The sequence below is a fragment of the Pseudorasbora parva genome, chromosome 17 (genome assembly GCF_024679245.1).
Source record: "Pseudorasbora parva isolate DD20220531a chromosome 17, ASM2467924v1, whole genome shotgun sequence".
In the NCBI taxonomy this organism is placed as follows: domain Eukaryota; kingdom Metazoa; phylum Chordata; class Actinopteri; order Cypriniformes; family Gobionidae; genus Pseudorasbora; species Pseudorasbora parva.
In genome coordinates, this window is record NC_090188.1 from 13,964,798 (window position 1) to 13,986,377 (window position 21,580).

At 37.9% G+C, this 21,580-nt stretch overlaps 1 protein-coding gene across 1 annotated transcript in view; it reads right to left on the reverse strand.

Moving 5' to 3' along the window:
* Positions 1-1,964: 1,964 nt before the first annotated feature.
* The window catches only part of lrpprc (leucine-rich pentatricopeptide repeat containing), a 71,428-nt gene continuing 51,812 nt past the window's right edge, over positions 1,965-21,580 (reverse strand). Inside the window, exons 26-38 of the mRNA XM_067420917.1 lie at positions 18,484-18,552; positions 18,304-18,394; positions 18,083-18,225; positions 17,743-17,905; positions 16,998-17,124; positions 15,364-15,452; positions 15,040-15,241; positions 12,032-12,162; positions 11,295-11,410; positions 8,992-9,066; positions 8,788-8,872; positions 5,587-5,729; positions 1,965-2,402 (exon numbers count right to left, since the gene is read on the reverse strand). Of these exons, the coding sequence (XP_067277018.1) occupies positions 2,331-2,402; positions 5,587-5,729; positions 8,788-8,872; positions 8,992-9,066; positions 11,295-11,410; positions 12,032-12,162; positions 15,040-15,241; positions 15,364-15,452; positions 16,998-17,124; positions 17,743-17,905; positions 18,083-18,225; positions 18,304-18,394; positions 18,484-18,552 (1,506 nt within the window). The 3' untranslated portion in view covers positions 1,965-2,330. The remainder of the gene's footprint in view (positions 2,403-5,586; positions 5,730-8,787; positions 8,873-8,991; positions 9,067-11,294; positions 11,411-12,031; positions 12,163-15,039; positions 15,242-15,363; positions 15,453-16,997; positions 17,125-17,742; positions 17,906-18,082; positions 18,226-18,303; positions 18,395-18,483; positions 18,553-21,580) is intronic.

Here is a 21,580-nt window from a genome sequence, read left to right on the forward strand (position 1 = left end):
ATTGATTTCTGTAAAAATGTTTTTATTGACTTGGCATGGTGGATCAAAAACGAAAAACGTTTATTTATTTATTTATTTTTGTATCTACTCCATGTTCATGTGTTTTTGTATTCAACATTGCTTTCCCCTAGCCTGACAACAACCCTGACATTTAAATGTGTTACAGGAAAAAGTTAGGAAAAAGTAGGACAATCCACAAAAAAAAAAAAAAAAAAAAAAAAAAAACGAAATGGCCCATGCTTGTATAAGACTTAAGTGTGAGTTTCTGTGAAGACAGATCCACTTGGAAGTATAATTCCAAACTGTTTTGATATCATCACTTATATATCATTTTAAAATGTAACGATGCTAGTGAGCTTGCTAAGAGCTCTTGAAAGACGCCATCTCATCAGCTTTTACTCTGCCATCTGCATTTGGCTTGAACAAATCCTCTGGTGTTCTCCATCTCCACCTCTCCTGGGCTTCCTGACCGAGAAGAAAACAGCCATCTTACCTCCCTTAAAGACAGACAACTGCAGGAAAATGAGCTCCGCTGCATTACTACACATCAAAAAACACTAAAACATGCAGGAGTGTTACATAATGTAATAGTATATGCTAGAGATATAATTCACAGAAAAATATGACCAGAGTGGCTGTCACAATATACACAAAGTTTGAGGTCAGTTTTTATTATTTTTATGAAATCATACTTTTAAGACAGGATGTATTAAATGGATCAAAAGTGACAGCAAATAGCTACATTTATGTTGTTACTAAAAATGTATCTCTCAGGTAAACACTGTTCTTTGAAACTTTCTATTCATCAAGAATCCTGAAAAATGTATTGATAAGAAATGTTTGGTGCGCAGCAAATCTGAAGCTGCAGTTTCACAATACATGAATTACAGTTATGAATAACAGTAAAATGCTGCAAATATTTTTTTCTTACACTTGAAAGGCAATTTACACCTTTGCAAAACTAATCCTGTGCATGCAAATTTAATTTACGCTTGCAATCTTATGTACACTTTCACAAATCTTACCCTACGCTTGCAATTCTATATGGCATCAATTTACCTTCATAGTATGATTTCTGAAGGATCATGTGGCACCGAAGACTGGAATAATGATGCTGAAAATTCAGTTTTGCCATCACAGGAATAAATTACATTTTAAAATATATTAAAACATAAGTCATTTTAAATTATTACTTTTTTCTTTTTCTTTTTGATCAAATAAACAGCCTTGGTGGGCATAAGAGATTCAGTTACACCATTTAAAGGTGTCTTTTTACACTGTAGTTATACACTTAAGTACCAAGTCATTTTAAGTAACCACATGTACTTAGTATAGGGTTTGGATTAAGTTCGGTTTAGGGTTAGTTGCATGTAATGCATTATTTGTGCTTGCCAAAATATACTTAAGTGGTTTAATATCAAAATGTTCCTTTTTTTAAAGACTTAATTTTCAATGTTGTCTATATTAGAAAATTGAAGCACATGCTCCAATATATTACTGGTATTCAATAAATTTTGCAGTGACAATGTTGTGATATATGAGGGATGTCAGAGGTCAAACCCACACTAGTAAAGACACCAGGACAGACGAGCTGGTCCTCCAACGGTCACACAGAGATCTCTTCAGACTTCAGTTGACTCCCACTGGATGGCAGCGATGTTCTGTTCATTGCCTTCTACACTTTCCTTCAATTTGGCAAGAGATTAGTGCTGTGCTTTGGTAAAAACGCTTCACTTTGTTCCACTCTGAATGTTTATTTACATAAATAGTAGAAAATTTTACTGCTCAAAGCATGCGTGTTATGTCAAAAAAGATTTTAAAATGTTTTGTAAGTCACACCAGAAACGCGTTTTTGTTTTAGAAGCAAGATAATGTATATTGTTTGCACTTGTGCCAAGTCCTGATAAACTTTTCGGGAAAAAAAATAAAAATAAATAGAAAGGATGCATGTCAGCTGATCCATGATTGTTCCAATGAGATGTTTATTATACAGCACTCTATATATTACTACATAAAGCATATGTGTAATAAACTGGTAAAGAAATGTATTGAGCATTTCACAAATCTTCTGATTTACATGAAACACATTCTCATTTTGAGAAGTCTTGCATTTGTTGAAAATGACACTCATTTGAGGAACAAAAAAGAAAAGCTAAAAAAAAAACTAAAGTTTTGGGTTTACATTTATTTGCATAAATATTTATGTACACGTTAACTATATCATGACATTATGAAACATTATGGGCAAAACAAACAAATCACAGTATAACACACAAGCTGTGCACATTGGTTGTACTTATATAAAAAAAAAAATGAAGGAAGGAAGGTGATTAGTCGTCAGCCGGCCCCACAGATTCTAAGCGCTGCTTTTTCAGTTTGTCTGCGTAGAAACGAAATGACTCCTGTGGGACAAAAAACCAAAGCATTTTATATATATTTTAGTCAGTAAAAGGCTAAACACACCAAAAACTTCCAATACAATTGTACTTTGAGTGAGTGTTGTGTTGTTTTCCTGTCAGAATCAGTGGGCGCTGTGTGTAGTTGTGTGCTTCCTGCCCTCTAGGGCAAACTAATAACCACACGGTCCAAACAAATCCTTCGCTCTCGTTTCATCTTACAAACCGTATTAATTCACAAATAATATATTTACTCATTCCCCCTCCCGTAATTAAGCAACACGGGCTCTCTATTTTTGGAAGGTGAGTGCTTTTAGAAGATTACCATTTTTCCAACAATGTATATTCCCTTATTAATGGGGTAATTAAAGTCGATAAATAACAGCTGCTGTGTACGAGAAATGAGGCCAGATGTGAACGTCACCTCAAATCTCTCCTTATCGCCTCTCTCCGGAGACTCTTTGTACTGTGGTATTAGCGACGGCCGCGGGACCGAAGAAGGAAGCAGAGTTGAATGGAGCGGGATGGAGTGCTACCTGAGATTGCTTTGTGAGAACTTAAAAGGTACACTGAGAGCGGAGCGGTGCGGTGAGGTTTGTAGATGGCTGGCAGTCTCCTCTAAAGCGCTTCTGACAGGTAGTAAACAATACACAAGTGTGAGGTGGACTCAGGAGGCACTTATGCTACTATAAAAGTAGGGGTATTTCAGGTCATGAGTGTGACTTCAAACTGGACCCGAATCAATTAGTGCTTGACCAACTTCATAAATGGTTATTAAATTTAAAAAAGCTTTACATACAATCATGCTCAAATCACAATTGCCCACACAAAGGGTACAACCAGCATATGTAGTTCATGAAGAAAGTCATGTTTAGACGTGGGCAATTTCTTGCATAATTCTACCTAAGCAAACATCTACATATACAGTCTATTTGAATTTTCTTTTAAAATGTAATTTATTCCGGTGACGCAAAGCTGAATTTTCAGCGTCATTAATCCAGTCTTCAGTGTCACATGATTATTCAGAAATTATTCTAATAAGCTGATTTGCTGCTCAAGAATCCTTCCTTAATATTATGGATGTTAAAAACAGTTGTGCTGCTTAATATTCTCATGGAAACCATGAAACATTATTCAGGGCTCTTATGATATTACGTTTAAATGAACAGCATTTATTTGAAAAAAAAAAAAAAAAAAATTATATACACATATATATATATATATATATATATATATATATATATATATATATATATATATAAAATGTTTTTACTGTCAATTGAATGAATCCAAGTAGAGCTGAACGATATATATAAAATATTCACTACACTCGTGATGATTTTGCTGGAGACATCATGAATATCACAAAGATTTGAATGTGCTTACAATTTGGCCATTAAAGTTCTCTTCCCATCTTTCCAGGTCTTCCTTATCTCAACACACCAAATGTGAAAGTCTTAGATTTATAAAAGCATCTCAAATTTATGAAAAGCAGTAGCAAAAAATGGCATTTGAGTGGCTAAGTTAGATTAATTTCACCGAGTCAGTTCAAACGGTCCATTGAAATGAATCTATTCCAAATTCTAAATGAACAATTTGCCTGCATAATCGGAGCCGATAGACTTGTGGGTAGCACTACTAATGCTTTTCCACTGCATGGTACGGTTCACTTTTGGTGGGGAGTGGGTCCACTGTGTACAGTACCAAATACTTTTTTTTAGTACCAAATTGGTTGAGATTCCATGCGAGCCATATCGATACTAAAATGTGACGTATTAACACTGCAGATCACTGATTGGTCAGAGAAAAGAGTGGTCTACCAGTGTCATTGGATTTGCGTCATGAGACATCAAACCCGCTAGATTTAAACAGTCAGCAACAGCCATAATTGTTTAAACAACTTTGTGCTTTGTGTTGTGTGTTTGTTTGTGTCGCATTCACGATGATAACGGCAGTAGAGGCGGCGCAACTATAGCGATCAGTCTATAATCCCACCAAATGGTTCTAAAAAAGCAAACAGAGCCAAAGTAAAGTGAGCCGAGTGGTCTTTTGGTACATCTAACTTTAAAAGCACATGAACTTTAAATGACATCCCATTCTCAATCCGTAGGATTTAATATGGAGTTGTCCACCCTTTGCAGCTATAACAGCTTTAACTGTTCTGGGAAGGTTTCCACAAGGTTTAGGAGTGTGTATATGAGAAATTTTGACCATTCTTCTAGAAGTGCATTTGTGAGGTCAGGCACTCATGTTGGACGAGAAGGCCTGGTTCGCAGTCTTCACTCGAATTCATCCCAAAGGTGTTCTGTCAGGTTGAGGTCAGGACTAGTCAAAATCCTCCACACCAAACTCGCTCATCCATGTCTTTATGGACCTTGCTTTGTGCAGTGGTGGGCACTCATGTTGGAACAGGAAGAGGCCATCCCCAAACTGTTCCCACAAAGTTGGGAGTTTCATTTAGAGTTCCTTTCACTGGAACGAAGAGGCCAAGCCGAACCCTTGAAAAACGACCCGCACCATAATCCCCCCTCCACCAAACTTTACATTTGGCAAAATGCAATCAGGCAAGTACCATACTCCTAAAAAAACATTTTATGTGGCCTACCACTTTGTGGCAGTTGCTCCCAATTGCTTCCACTTTGTTATAATACTACTAACAGTTGACAATGGAATATATAATTGTGAGGAAATTTCACGAATGGACTTATTGCACAGGTGACAACCTACCTCGGTAACACACTTGAATTTACTGAGCTCCTGAGGGCGACCCATTATTTCACAAATGTTTGTAGAAGCGTCTGCATGCCTACGTGCTTGATTTTATACACCTTTGGCTATGGAAATGATTCGAACACCTGAATTCAATGATTTAGCGGGGTGTCCCAATACTTTTGGCAAATTAAGTATATATATATATATATAGTAGGTAATCCGGGAACTGTTTTATGAATACTATAAATTCTGAAACTACTCAGCTCAGATGCATTTTTTTCACATTCGCATTTCGTATATAGTATGCCTACTTTCATATTCGGACAAAGTGTATGCTGTGCTCCTTTACCAAGACATCTTTAAACATTTCAAATTGACTTGTTTGGTTTAACTGAATCCTCTCATTTTAGGGGAAAAAAACTAGTGCTAAAATTACATGTTCAATATGTATTAATTGTTAATGAATGTAGATGATTACCGGAGGCTCTTGGAAGGGAAGAGTTTCTCCAGCTTCCCTGTATAGTAGCGCCAGTCTTTTGAGAGTTAACTCATCCGGCGTCACCCCCTCAGTCTGCATGCGCTCATACAGAGCCTTTGCTGATATGAGGTCCTTATCCAAACCTGTTGAGAGAGAAGCAGAACAACAGCTGTGTTAAACAACCCATATTTCATTCTGCACATATCAGGCCTCATGAAATAGTGATGCTGCAAAAGGTCTCTAAGTACTGAAACGTGTCAAAGTTCTCACGGTAGGCTGGCTAAAGTAGCCCCTCATTAGGGAACATGTGTTTGTATTAGCAAGCGCGCCTCCTGTGAGTCAGTCAATGCGTTCCGCTTGTTGCATTTTTAATTGGCAGATTATTAACGGACTAGCTTTGCTGTGTGCCAACAGTGGGTCGACTCACACAGACCAGTGAGATGAGGACAGACTTAATGCCATTGTCCAACAGAAGAATCACGTAGCTGTTAATAGGGATCATGTTCAAATAAAACACAACTAAATAAAAGGGGAAGCATAACATGTACTGCTCCAGATGAGTAAAGAGTTACACAATGGGTCTCATTCACTAAGCATGCGTAAGCACAAATTTGTGCGTGAAACATGCGTACGAACAAGTTTAACCTGTTAACTGTGACCCCCCTTTTTGAAAATATACATGAAAATTCACTATCCAAACTTAAATGGTTGCAATTCAGGAATGCTTTGGAATATAGACATAAGTTTGGTATCATTGTAAAGAAGACAGTCAGCAGAGTATTGCTCAAGTGAAATAACTTCAAAAAATTAAAGTATAAATTTAAATGTAAATCAAATATACTGTACTAGATATTTAATATAAAATATGTTACAAAATGATTTGTACTCTAAAATGACTATCAAATTAAAGCCATATGTCTAATCAATTTTGGTTCCAAATTTGAAGTTGATATCACAAAAATTGAAGTTCCCATGAGATTATGTTTAGGCGCTGTACCAAAAATAGCCACCGGGCGTCATAGAAATTCCGTCATAGAGATTTTTTTAATGCAATTTCATGTGTCAAAATTATATATTTTTTTCCCAAATATCACAAAACAGTTTGTAGATATAGAACCGACGATATGTGTTTTGTCAAGATTAGAAAAGGTTTTCATTATGAAGTAGTTAAATAAATATGAAATATGACGACGCCTCTTGGGGAGGAGCCCGCTACAATAATTTAGAGCACAGTTTCCATGGTAACGCAAGGTCCAATTTCAAAACGGTTTGCACAGGATGAATCTTGAGTTCTTAAGCTTTCGAATTATATATAGATTGTCAACATTAGATCAGAATAAATATAGGATATAATTGTTTTAAACATGCAATGGCAAATGGGTCCACCGGTGGGCCAGTGACACTTAACAGGTTAAGAACAAAATCACAATTCACCAAAGATTCCGTAATTTTTTTTCTAAATTTACGAAAAAATATTGGTACAACTGAAACTACACACACGTAAAAAGGATCTAAAGTTATATTTCATCCTAACATGACTGTAATTGCATTGAAGTATATTGCATCCATTGTATTATATAATCCATTAAACAATGCAATTTAATCTTAAATACATTCGATCATATACAGTTAAAGAGTAAGAAAAGCTGCGTTATAGCTTTAGCTGTGAGGCTTCTCTGGATAACGCAGATATACGCCTATAGACAGCTGGCTAATGAGAGCTCTGTAATCTGGGTCTTAATAAAAGGTGTTTATTTTGAGAACTGGTGAGAATGGCACGCTTGTGTAACAGAGGCAAGTTAGTAGTCACTGTGCAAGTAAACCTCACTCCTCTGACCTCAAGAGATGCTCTAGCGAGTGATGTTAACCTCCTTGTTAGAGCGTCCGACTCTCATGCCCGCGGACCAGGGTTCGAGTTCCACTTGGGGCAGGCGGTTCGAACATTAGTGCCGTGACCCGGATGGGAGTGAGGTTTAAGGGGGTGAGTGTAAAAGAGGCCATCTGCTACACTCCCGGATGGGAGTGAGTAGTCACTGTGCAAGTAAACCTCACTCCTCTGACAACTGGCGCTAGAGGTTGCAGCCTCCTTGTTTGTCCGACTCTAATGCAGGCGGACCAGGGTTCGGATCCCGCTCGGAGCGGGCGGTTCGAACAGAAGGGCACGCTTGTGTAACTTGGCACTGCTTGAGGATCCGGGCGAGAGTGCGTCTGCAAATGGGCAAGTTGGACGAGAGTGACAAAAGGCTGTAAGGAAAGCGTGTGCAGAAAGCCCTTATATGGAGATGGTTTGGGTGCGTTTTATGCAAATTACTGAGTGAGTATAGAGGCCACTTATTTAGAATACTTAGAATTCACTAACATTAGAACAAGGTTAAGAACAAATTAATGAGCGTACGAACGCTTTGTGAATTAGCCGGAGATTTTTCGTGAGTTCTCCTGTGCGTACAAATACGAAAGAATCCACAAAATTATTAGTGAACGAGACCCATTAGCACTAATTGTTTCTCAAGTTGTGGTATCATTTACTTTTGTCATTTTCACAGGCGAAATTCAGTCATTTAACCCGCACGGATTTCACAATGGGTTCAAATTGGTTACACGGATTTGTCGCGTTGATGAATAGAAAGCTGCTTGGTTATTCACTAATGTGGCCACACCTTTAGATGACATCCATACAAGAAAAAATATGCATGCATATTATATTATGGATGAATTTTATAGATTTTTTACATTTTTGAAAAGTGTTTTATTCTCACCAAGGGTGCATTGCATTGATCAGAAATACAGTAAAACCAGAAATATTGTGAAATATTATTACAACTTAAAAGAAGTCTTTCTGTTTGAAAATATTTTAAAGCATAATTCATTTCTATGTTGAATTTTCACCATCATTATACCTTTAAAAATCATTCTAATATGCTGATGTGGTGCTCAAGGCACATTTCTTATCAACTGAAAACAGTTGTGCTACTTAATATTTTTGTGGAAAATGAAACTTTTTCAGCACTCTTTGATGAATAGAAATGCGAAATATTATGTTACATTCTAAATGTTTTTACTTTTTTGATTCACTTTGAATACGTTTTTGTTCAATGAAAGTATTAAGTTATTTAAAAAGATATTACCGACTCCAAACTTTTGAACGGTATATATGCTGTTTTTGACACTGGAAATTAAGGTCAATACAAATGGTGGTCTTACTGTGGCATTTAATCAGGTGTGAATAGATATTCTCCTTCTCTGTGAAGTCAGGAATCAGCTCAGCCAGTGTCTTGATTTTAGCAGCCTGTACAGGAAGGAAAATATAGTGTCGTAATTCACATATTGTGCCTGATTTGGTGACTATGTGCATGCGTTTCATGAAAGTTCAGAGAATGAAGGCTAGAACAAACTGGGTTTGTTTACCTGTCCCGGTTGCTGAGCCGCTCGTAACATGTACGTGAACATCATGTCCTTCTGCTCGTTGACAGCTGCACAGCGCTAAAGCAATCAAAGAAGCACAAGAGACCTTAACACTCTCAAAACAAACATTTACCTCATATCATAACGTGTGCGTTTACATGCAAGCACGGTATCTGCCCTTGAGCAAAACATAACCCTTGGTATGAAAACAATTACTTGTATTTTCCTGTATCCACACCGCACGCAGTTAAAAGAAGGCAGAGGGGGAGCGTATGGAGGTGTGTGGAACAGCATGATGGGAGCATGTGTTTTCAAATGTATCCATCTTCCATTACATCCTTTAGCACTCAGTGCAGCGCTCTATAGTTGAGGGTTAATTATACAGCTAATAAGGGAGTCAGGCAAATAACCACTTATTTCTTTATGAAAATTAAAATGTACAGTGTCTGCCCAATTTAAAGTACAATTATCTACACTTAGCCGTATAAAGGCTTTGAATTGCATCAGCGTGCTCCTGAGCTTTCAAGCGCCGGTGTGCAATTTTCACACTCTTTAATCAGGACAATATAACACAAAGTTAAATGAAGGCACAGTGAATTCTGGAAGGGTAAACTGCTGTACAGAAACTGTAGGTCTTGACAAGACTCTACAAACTTGAGTAGCTTTGTCAGAAAGTATGATGCTTTTTATGGATTTCGTGAGCATCTTTGAAGCAAGCATGAACTAAACTAAATATTTTATTCAAGTTACATGCATTTGTGGCATAATGTCCGATGTAAAACGTTTTTTTTTTAATTATTTATTAGGATTATTTACCATTCTAAGTAAAAAAAATTTGATCTAGGCAGATGAGCTTCATGTTAAAATAAGTCTTTCTGTCTACCTGTCTCTATATATATATATATATATATATATATATATATATATATATATATATATATATATATATATAAATATTTTCTTGCTAGGTTTACCATCTCAACATGATTATAGGAGGAGTTGAAATCTGGATTAAATGTTAAAACAAGGTTTAAAGATATTTTTATTGAAACTTGAGAGATTTCTGTTCCTCCATTGAAAGTCTATGCAAACTTTCAAGCTTCAAAAAAGATCATAAAGACATTGTAAGAGTAATGCATATTTAAATATGGTCAACAGCAGTTTAACCATCCTTGCTTGAAGCACGAGAATGAACCTTGCAAGTCAAAGGACCATGATTAAGCTTCCATTTACCATATTTGATAAGCTCAATGTGCGGTTTGCGCATGGATTAATACTTTTATGTTAATAAAAGCCTAAATTACACCTTTTCATCATATAAGACTCTGATTAAACCTCTTGCTTTATATGTATAGAAAGTGTCTATGACTTAAAGCCTTGTTAAAACATTAAAATACATCCTAACCACATTTAAGCTAAGCCCCTTACTTCTATTGCAGGTGCCTCACTGTAACCACAATTTTTCCCTTTGTTAAAAATTACTTTGTCGTCATCAACATTATGCCACAAAATCTAATACAGTACAGATTCATTTGTATTGCACTCAGAAAATGTCTGAGATGCTTTAAAAAAGTCTTGTGTGTGTTGGTATGCGTCTTTTGAAACTGTTGGACTGCCCTGCGCTTTCTCTGGGTTCAGCGGCAATGAGGTCACATTACAAGCCAATCGTGAATGCTGTGAGTTTCTCTTGCTGAATTAAAGGCCGAAGGGCCTGGGAGGCTTTTAAAAGGCTGCTATATTAAAATGAACGGAGGCTGAGGTGGCCAGAGTGCCTTCACGACAATCAGAGCAATTAAAACTGCAGCCCAGCAGCTTCACTCTGGTGACTTACTCTCTGATGTGATTCACGACACCTACAACACGACGAACAAGACCAAACCGAACACGCTAATCTAAGACTATGTTAAAAAAAAAAAGTACCTTTAAAAAAAAAAAAATCATCTTTTGATATTTAGCATTCCATCTCAGGGATACTGTGAGGCAAAGCTTCCTGCTATTTCCACATCTCAAAGGATATTACTCACTCCTGGGTTTAGTGGTAACTTAATGCAGCCATTTTGTTCCTCAACTCGCTAAAGTGCTTTTTGAAAAAGGGAAAGATCTTGTACAAGAGCATCTAAGCAAGTAAAAACGACTGAATGATTAAAATATGAGAAAGCAAGAGGTCAAAAAGAGCAGCGTTCACTTGAGTCAGAATTGTGGATGGCAACAGGGTCAGCTAGTTTCAATACCAACTCAAATTAGATTCAGCAATTTAGCAAGGTCACATAGACCTCATGCATATCTGGGTTTGTGAGAGACGGTACCTGCAGGAGAAACTTGGCCTCTTCTGTCCTGCCCGTGTCCAAGTAAATCAGGAAGAGGTCTGTAGCGGCTCTGTAGGAGGCAAAGTGATTGCAAAGCCTTTCTGCCATGGCACTCACTGGACATAGAGAAAGATGTCAATCAATCACCTGCTTAGACAGTGATTACTATGTTACATCAGTTGATGCTCTAATGTTTCCCCAAACCAGAAATTCGCAAACAAGAGCTGGAAGTCAGTTTAGAAGTACTCAAATAACATTGTGTATGCATGGTTCCCAACCCTTTTCACTTCGAGACTCCCATTTGAAGACTCTACCACCATGTAAGCCATTTACTTTTTTTAAATATATGCCCTTGTAATCTTTAATAAGAAACATTTACGTGCCACCGCCCCATGACTCGCATGAAACAATCGCCCATTTAGTCAGCAACACTCGCATTCTACAATCCAATCAATTCCTGACTGACCAAATCCGGTCCTACTCAACATTTGTTTCCCTCATTCAAGTAATTTCAGTCTGATGTGTCACAATAGGAGAGAAAACTTGCAGGCAATTTCCATTTCATGCCGACTTTAACTAGGAGTGTCAAAAACAAGTATTTTGTTTAAATATTCAAAACTATAGAGATGAAGAAGTTTTAAGAACTACATGTTCTTCAATAAAAACTGTTGTTGATGGTGCGGTCTACTGGTTGAGAACCACTGATAAAGATGAAGAGTTGGGTGTGTGAGTCTCACATTTATCTAGTGCAGCATCATTGTTGGCATCTAGAACTTTGCGGAAGACAAAGGAAATACTGGCGTTCTGATGCTCTGTGTTCTGGGTATAAACGGACTCCAACAGCTCCACTGCACTGTCAATGTCCTCACTGCAGAGGGAGAAAAGAGATCAAACTCAGTGTTAGTGATTAAAATAAACTCAGAAACACTCATCAAATTTCTTAGGGATTTTATACATTAAAAAATACTTTATTTTACTACTGTCTGCTGTTTACAGCTGATCAGACTGCATATGAGATTTAAAGCCACACTATGTAACTTTTCCGTCCGCTAGAGGGCACCTATTCAAAACAAAGGCCTAGCTTGATGACGGCCCGTTTGAGCACAGAATCTTGGGACATGAGTTCTTCACCTCTCAGCCGATTTAAAAGAATCGGGCTAGGACTCGGGCAGAAATCATGTTCATGGATGCGATTATTAACGTTACTGTCGTATGAAGCCGAGCAGGACCGAATGTTGAGGAAGCTGAGCAAGGCCACTGGAGTGATTGTTGCAGAACACACGGTTAGTGTGCAGCAGGACTTTTATTATGACGGGACAGTCGCTAGCCACTTTCATTGGAATTTGCTCTTCTCCATTTCTTTGTGACCATAAAAAATACACTTTCTCTGCTTTAAGTTTTAGTCCTCCAGGTCCCAGCCCACCACAGTCCAAAGCATGCAATGTTGTGACAATTATGCACCAACCGGGGGCAACTCCCAAACTGGATACGAGTACATATTTTGTGACAGAAAATCAAAAAGTTGTTAATTATGAAGGCTATATTCAAAATAGGTTGGCACTATATGTATATATATTGAATCTGAATATCTTCACAAAAAAGCGATGCATGTAGGAATAAATTGTAATGTTTTTTAGTGCCATTTAAGGCCTTAAAGTAACTTATGCTTTTAAATGCCCAGCAGAAACCCTGTTTAAATATATACCGCTGGTCCCGACACCAAGCCCTTAATTCATACTCAACTAGTTTTAGGTTTATTCTTCTTGAATGAACAAGATAGCTTGTAAAACATGCTTGTACAGTTCACACTAAAAGGCAGGCAGAAAAAAGCAAGCCATGGGAAAATTTCCATTCCATTTCCACCTTCACTCCATCCCCCAACTTTCATTTACAGAACAGTAAGTGCATAAAACTTTCATTTGGCCACATTAATATTCCCGGCTCAGCCATTGATTGTCATTCTTTGCCATTCCCAAAGTCTTGAGACAGCGTAGGACAGCGGAAGAGCAAAGCGCTCCTTACGGCTGATTGGGCGGCATCCCTGTTCACACAGCTTCGTCCTGTCGGGGTGAACTCTGACCCCCGGGGGACATAAGCAACAATGACACGTATGCTGTGTGCAGCTGAGCCAAGCTGACTGGTTAAGAGGCGAGATGGGGGCTCCGGAACCCAGGCACCACATTAGTATGGCCCATTGTGAATTATTCAGACTACATAGTCATAGCCATCACAGCAGATTTGAGCCTTTAATAATAATGGGGAAAGAGGGGTGAAGGAGATGGAGGAAAGGTAAGATGAAAGAACAGGAAGATGAAATTGAGGTGGGAGAAAAGACCACATGAGCGGGCGGTCCTTTGTTACACAACAAACCTTTGATGACACCAATTTAGTCAAGGTCAAACCACTAAAAGGGCACATTTCATGGTATTTACAGAAACAAGGGTGCTTCATTGTTCTTTTCATGAATTTGTTTTCACAAAAATAACCAAGAAAAGTTTGTGGGGGTAGAATCTAATCTCACCTGCCAGACAGTCTGCTAGCACTCGCTTTGTTAGAAATACTTAGCATGTAGTTCAGAGTTTCTAAGATAATACAATTCAATCAATTCTTTTTCATAGTCAATCACAGTCTTAACCTCCATGTCATCAGCATTCCTCCAGATGCAAGGGTGCCAATTTATGCCACATTTTGTTTTACTGTGCATCCGGTTTAAAAACATCTGAATGACTGCTCATCTCAAGTATTGTAAACCTTGCTTTAGTAGCCAAGACAACGGATAAGGAGATCTTTGAGTCTTGTAGCTGAATACTAAATGTTGGTGCATTCTTAGAAACTCTAATGCTGGTGCATCTCAGAAACACTGCTGTTGAAGGTGGTTGCTTCCACAAGTGTGTATTGATATTCTGGTCATTAGATATGGTTCATGTCCCAATTTTCAGAGTTCCCATAACTTTTAACCATTGATTGCCATGATTTTTCATTTGACTAAGTTGTTCATAATTACTGGATGAGGATTTTAAAAAAAGAACGAAAAAAACCCTAACATTTTCTGCACCTTGAAAAATGTTCATGTCTTTTAAAGTGTTTTCATTTGCTTTCTGTGAAAATATGCTTGAATTTAAAAACTCCCAGATATGTTTGTTAGCTTTTCTATGGTGGTGAAAGAACGCTACATGTACGCTACTGTTCAAAGGTTCGGGGTCAGAATTTTTATTTATTTTTTATGGAAAGAAATTCATACTTTTTTAAAACAGAAATTAATAAAAAATATTTTTATTTCAAATTAATGCTATTCTTTTCAGCTTTCCATTCACCAAAGAATCCAAAATGGATCACGGTTTCATATTCAGCAGCACAACTGCTTTCAACATAGATAATAAGAAATGTATTGCCTCCTGAACATTTATGTCATATTAAAAGAATATTTCACAATATTACAGTTTTACTGTATCTTTGGTTGAAAAAATGCACTCTCAAAAAAATTCTTACAGACCCCACACTTTTGAACAATAGAGTAAGTCTTATAGATATTTCAACAGTTTCATTCACTATCAAGCATAATGATTGCCTCTTTTTTTTTATTATCTTAAGCCTCACTATGTAGTATTCCATCCATGTCCAGATTACAAATAGTGCAGGACAAGTCATGTGACCACTTGAGATAACTTCTTAACGCCTCAATGAGCAATAATAGTGATGCTTGACTGAGCGAAAAAAAATTAAAAAAAATTAAAATAAAACTTACTTTTTAATATGAGCGAGAGCAGAATTGTTAACAAATAACATGCTGGATAGCTTGATGGAGCCTAAAGTCTTCACCAAGGCCTCCACTTCCTGGATGTCCTGTGTGTTTCCCTCACTAGCAAGACCCTGAACCAGTCGAGTGATGGCCAACTGACTGGGCACCTGGTCAGCCTGTAACATGCCCTTAAGAACTTCCATGGCATCTGTGAGCAGGGACAGATCATGGTCAGGTTTAATAAAACAAAGCCCAGGAAGAAACCTAGACAACCCACAGTATTCATAACTAATTGCTGAAGTGAGAGAACAGATCATGGTTTTGGCTTACCTTTCATCTGGCATCTCTTCACTTGAGAGATGATGAGTAGGTTGTTGGCAATGTCACTTAAATTAAACCTAGGAATATGACCGGTAGCACTGAGAAGACAAAAGGAAGATGGGTACTGGTTGAACAACTGTAGTTTGTGAAATAGCAAAGTGTTTTGTAGGATCAGCTATATTTATGAATAATACATGATGTTGTTGTATATTCATGTTGATGCTGAGAGCTATTTCTTAACTGTTGAGCCTAAAATTGTGTGCATGCATGTGTGTGAGACTGAACAAAATCCAACAAATCTGGACCCACTCTCCCAGTTAATTTTCCCCTCCTCCCTCACTTAAACCTCAATCAAAGTCTTTTTTTGTATTACCCTCACTGGCCAGATTAATCCAGCCGTTCAATTGAGCATCAACCGCCGCTCCTTATCTCCACGGCGACCGGCCAACAGCCGCTCGTACAGCAGATTGGCCCAGCGACCATAGTCAGGGTTACTCTTATCAATCCTAAGAAAATCCTTGTGTCCTTCTCCTTACTCTCGTCTAGTCCTCTTAAGTGCTGGACAATCCCATCCCTCGCTTCTCTCCTCCATTCTCAATCCCCTTAATCTGTCCTTAAAGCACCCCGCTGGCCAAGACCAACGTCCTGCCAAACATCTGCTTGTAGTCCACCACACATATGCACAGCTTCCAAGCATTTTTAAACACGCTGCATGTGATTTCTGAAGGATAAGTGAAACTGAAGACCGGAGTAATGAAGTAATGGCATATTCCAAAAAAGTTCCGGGTGTCATTTATGAGTTCCATTTTGGTTAAAATGGTGCCTTAGAAAACAGCTTGTCTATGTAGACAGTAGACAGCAATTAAGCTCACTAGGTTATGAAACAGAGCAAGCCTGTTATAGTCTAACTGACTGAACAATTCAATGACAACTTGCAATTGAAGATACACATTCACCTTCGGGGTGGACAGAACTCTGGATGATTGGAAACACTGTAGTGTACATTACACATTATCTGTTTCACTCAAAAGCCTTGAAGTCTTGATGTTTCAAGTACTTTTGCAACATCAAAAGCAATAAAGGCGTAATATAGTGGGAGATAATGTTAAGTACATGCACTACAAGTCCATGAATAGGGTCAGTTAACACCGACCGCAATGGCTATAGTGTGGATGGCCTGGTACAAAGACGTTTCTGAATGCTTTTTGAAAGCATGTACAAGATTATAGGGGCGACGGCTTTCTTTCATGAGGATATATCATCAGATGTATAATGCGACCAAGTAAACCCTCAGAGCTTTATGGACAAATCAAAGATCACCAGCGCAAACACTAATACAACACAAAGATCTATTACTAATCGGCAAAGGACTGTCATTTTTGCATCTTGACAAGCTTTTCTGAGAACACAGAGATTATCTGGTAACGTTGAAAGGGCTTAAACCATAAGACTGCTCGTTTTGAATGCATGTATGTGTGCGTGTTTGACTAGACGAAGCTTCTTATAATTCAACAAAAAAGATGGTAGTATTCTGCAAAAACGGGTACATTGGCTAAGGCCCATGACCTCAAAACCTGTAATTTAGCAACGTGAACATCTATACCATTCAAATGTAAAGATACTGGATGCACAGACACACTTACATGTTTTTGATAGTGTTGGCATCCTCTATGTTGCCTCTGGACAGAAGGGCTTTAATGAGGGTATCATATATAGAAGGGCTAAAGACCATGCCTCTGCTACTTGCATCCTTCAGGATGCCATAGGCCTCTGAAGAACAGAAACAAGAGTAGTCATAATCTACTTGACAAATTTAGATTACTATGGATAACACTGCATATGAGCATCCTTTAAAACAACATTTAGTTTCATTCCTAAAAAAAAAATTAAGATGGTCACGCTGATTTTTACTGTAAAGCTGCTTTGTAGCAATTTGTATTGCATAAAGCACTTTATTAATAAATATGACTTGCTTTAGAGCCTGGCATTTTTACCAAAATAAACTGCATTGTGAACAGTCAATGTATTGCAAATATGACGCTATACAAACAAAAATTATTTTGTTTTATTATGGCACTGTTGCTTTCCCTTTTTGGCTCAAGGTTCATTTAGTTGTGGCTTCAAGCTACTATGACCCCTTCCTCTGCATATAGTAATAGCATGGACTTTTCCCTTTATTTACAAATATGATATAAATAAGCATAGATGGTACAGTCTGCAGTTTCCCATAAAATCTGTCCCAGCAACTCTAAAATATAAGTGATTATTGTATGCTTATAGTTATTTAGGGCAAGGCAAAAACACATTTTTGAAGATGGTTATGTCCTCACTCATGATTTAGTTCATTTCAAACCAAAAGGTTAAATAGTGTAGATTTAAAGAACAAACCTTTAACTTTGCCCTTCTTGCAAAGAGACAGGAGTTTGAATTTGCAGTCCTCAACCGTGGCCTCTTTAGAGGTTAAAGCAGTGTCCCTTTTACGAGAAGCCGTGAGTCTAGATTCTTGCTCTAAGAGCATCTCAGGATGACCTTTAACCTCCTCAAACCACACCTACACATAAAACAGCCACATTAATACACCATAATGCTTCCGTTAATTCTGGATGTTAATTCAAGGTTTCAACCCCCTACAGTGATTATCACTGAAAAGGGATTCATTTGACCAAAAAGAAAAAGGTTTTGTTTCAGGAACCAGATTTTACATTGGGTATCGAGTTTGCTCTTTTACCTCAGGCACCTCAAAGGGCACCTCCTGGTTATTGCTTTTGAGGATATCAGCAAGCAAACGCAGTGTTCTCTCTCTTGGAGCCAAATTCTCCTCTTGCATTTTCATCCAGGTCGCCTCGGCCTTACGCCAGTCATTGGTCTCCTCTGAAAAGAAGAAGGAAAACAGCGCTGAAGCGGTCATCCACTGTTTGGAATCTCAGGTCCAACACACACAATACTTACTGCAGAGACGGAGCAAATAGTGGTACATGTCATCTCGGTCACACTCAAACAGCTTGACAGTCATGTCCACCATGTTCTCAAGGGGCTCCATCTGGAAAAGAAAGATTGAAACCGGGATACACACTCTATTGATTTATAGCAAATCAGTTTCTCAAGAGAGAACAGCAGGGAAACACTGACCTGTTGGGCCATGATGCATTTTTCTGCAAACCACTGCAGACGGGTCACTCGTGCCCTTAGACCAGGAGTCTGAAAATGTATGCAATCTCAAATTAAACCATCACAACTCACAAACACTGCACTAATAATAAAAAAAAACACAAAACATTAGGAATGGCACTGACTGAATATAGATCTAGCAGCATGCTTAGCTTTCACATTTAATAATAGAATCATGATGTTCTGGCCCATTTACAATAAAATATTTTTCACACAGACATAAAACACACACACACACACACACACACACACACACACACACACACACACACACACACACACACACACACACACACACACACAGATGTCTAAATTCCCATTGTCTCTCCTCTTGGAGGATATTGTACCAGCAGCATCCAAACGGAATTACTCTCCTACAAATCAGCCTCCTGGCTAAGTTCAAAATCTCTCCAGCTTTCCTCAAGCCTAATCTGCTTAGCAAATAAGACCAAAATTAAACCGCTACACAGTCGTAGTCTTTTTTTATTTTATTTGCAGGAGCGGCCCCCGGGCCTGATGCATAAAACCCCGTGGGGCAAATCTTCCCTTAAGTAAATCCAGGATGATGAACACCCCTAGCCCTCCGATCTTCCTACATAGGGCACACTCAACACACACTCACATCAATTTGACCCAAGCACACACACTTTCGCTCTCTCACTGCACAGCCAATACCCAAAAGAACATCTAGGTCAGATGATTAAGAAAATCTGGAGTCTGGAGCAATATAAACTCAGTGACATGTAAAGACATACAGTGACAGATGAGGTACTGCAGTGAAATATATTCTTTAAACTGCACATGGACACTAAAATATGACACTCTAAAATTTGAGAAAAGTAAATAAAATATGGATGATTCTGCTGGTTATGTATTCGTGGAAGTCATTTTGTAATTTTTAGCTCAGTAAGAAAATTATTTTTTTCTTAATCCTGCAGTTGGAATTATTATTCAGGTAGCAATTAGGCAGTTTCTATAAAAACAAAGTTACAAAATAGGTCACAAATAGAAACTAGAGCAGCTCCGGTTGAGAACAGTGACAGGATCAAAAACCTTTAGATGACACATAGATCATATCTCTGTTGCTGCAAGTTACTGAAACCACACATGAAAACCACATTCTTCCGCGTGGTTGCGGATTGTCACTCCCGTAAATAACTGAACTGTGTGTGAATGCAACCGTATTAAGGACTCTGAAATACAAGACAGACAACAGAATTTGCTGTTGTGTGAACATGCATGCATGCATACACACACATATATACATACACACACACACACACATATATATATATATATATATATATATATATATTTTTTTTTTTTTAAGATGACTCGATTTCACCAAGGCTTCATTTATTTGATCAAAAAACAGTAAAACAGTAATACTGTGAAATATTAAAATATAAAATAATTACAATTTAATTTAATTAAATGTGACAGTGAAGACTAAAGTAATGGCTGCTGAAATTTCAGCTATGCCATCACAGGAATAATATATATTTTTTTAGGTATCACAAAAGACACCAGTTCATTTTAATTGTAATATTTGGCGTCTATGTCCATGTAGTTCATATAGCTCATATGCCCATATGAGGTTTGCAATCCTTGCAATTTAGAATATATGTTGTTCATGCGGTTTAAAACCATTCTAGCCATAAACTCCCATCAACTGTTAAATACATTCAAGAACACATACTGGATAAAATCCTTCTAAATTCTAAAACCACATCTAATCCGTCTAACGAAAGATTACGAGTCTTAGCCAAAAAAATCCAAGGGGCACCAAAGTGTATCATATTTATGCCCTTCAAAAGTTACAGTAAACAAAACCTCCCCATTTATTCAGAGTCAGACCTTTGAGCAAAAACACCTATCACACTGAAGATGTCATCATTCTCTCAAACACGGGTCACACACTCAGAAACACTCACACATAGTGTGACAACCATTTTAATTACACCAAAACCTTAACCAGCATTTCATTTAATTACCACCATTATTAATAATCTGACAATTATACACAGCGCAATCTCCTGACCAGCACTCCATCACTGTACTTAAAGTTTCTATTAGAGTGTGGAGTAGAGCTCTGTGACTGCTAATGCTACTTAGATATCAGTGTTTTTAATTATCCAGCTCTGGGTGGAAGAGAGGCCATGTAGAAAACGCTCCACAGAACGAGAGGGGCTTTTGACCCGTCAAGCACAAGGACGCTCGACGAGCCACCATTAAACACTAACTTTTAGAGAGTTTATAGTGGGGGAACTTCAGAGGTATAAAACTATTGGAGCTACCTGGTGTAGAAAGATATCCCTGAGGGCTTTGTTTTCAATGAATGAAGGCAAATATCTAGAGGATGTCTATTCAACACTAACCAAATGCACCTTCAGGACCCCATAGTTTTAATGGTTTACAGTATTTACTCATTTTATCTAAAAAGAAACGAAAAAGAAACCAAACTGGTTTCAGAATGGACTCAATGAAGAGCTTTATATTGTGCACAACCACAAATCAGCTAAAATGTTATACATTTCCATCAGGGCCTATCATTTTCTAGTAAAACACTGACGTGGTACAATAGTAGCCGATTAAAATATACTTTAAGTTTAATAGCTATATGAACCTGGCATTTGGACCAATCAGATTTTAGGGCGGGGCTACCCAGCACAACAACATGCAGTCATGCAAACATTCAAGAGCAAGACATGAAAGAGATCTCGAGGTGTGTGTGTGTGTGTCCTTGTTTATATTACATTTTGGGGACCAAATGTCCATCACCTACATTGTGTGGACCAGCCATCGGTCCCCACTTTTCAAAAGGCTTATAAATCATACAGGATGAGCTTTTTTGAGAAAGTAAAAATGCAGAATGTTTCCTGTGTTGGGTAGGTTTAGGAACAGGGGCAGTTTAGGGGGATAGAAAATACGGTTTGTGGTATAAACACCATTACGTCTATGGAGAGTCCCCACAAAGACAGTGAACCAGACGTGCGTGCATGTATGTATGTATGTGTGTGTGTGTGTGTGTGTGTGTGCGTGCTCATCGGAAGCACAG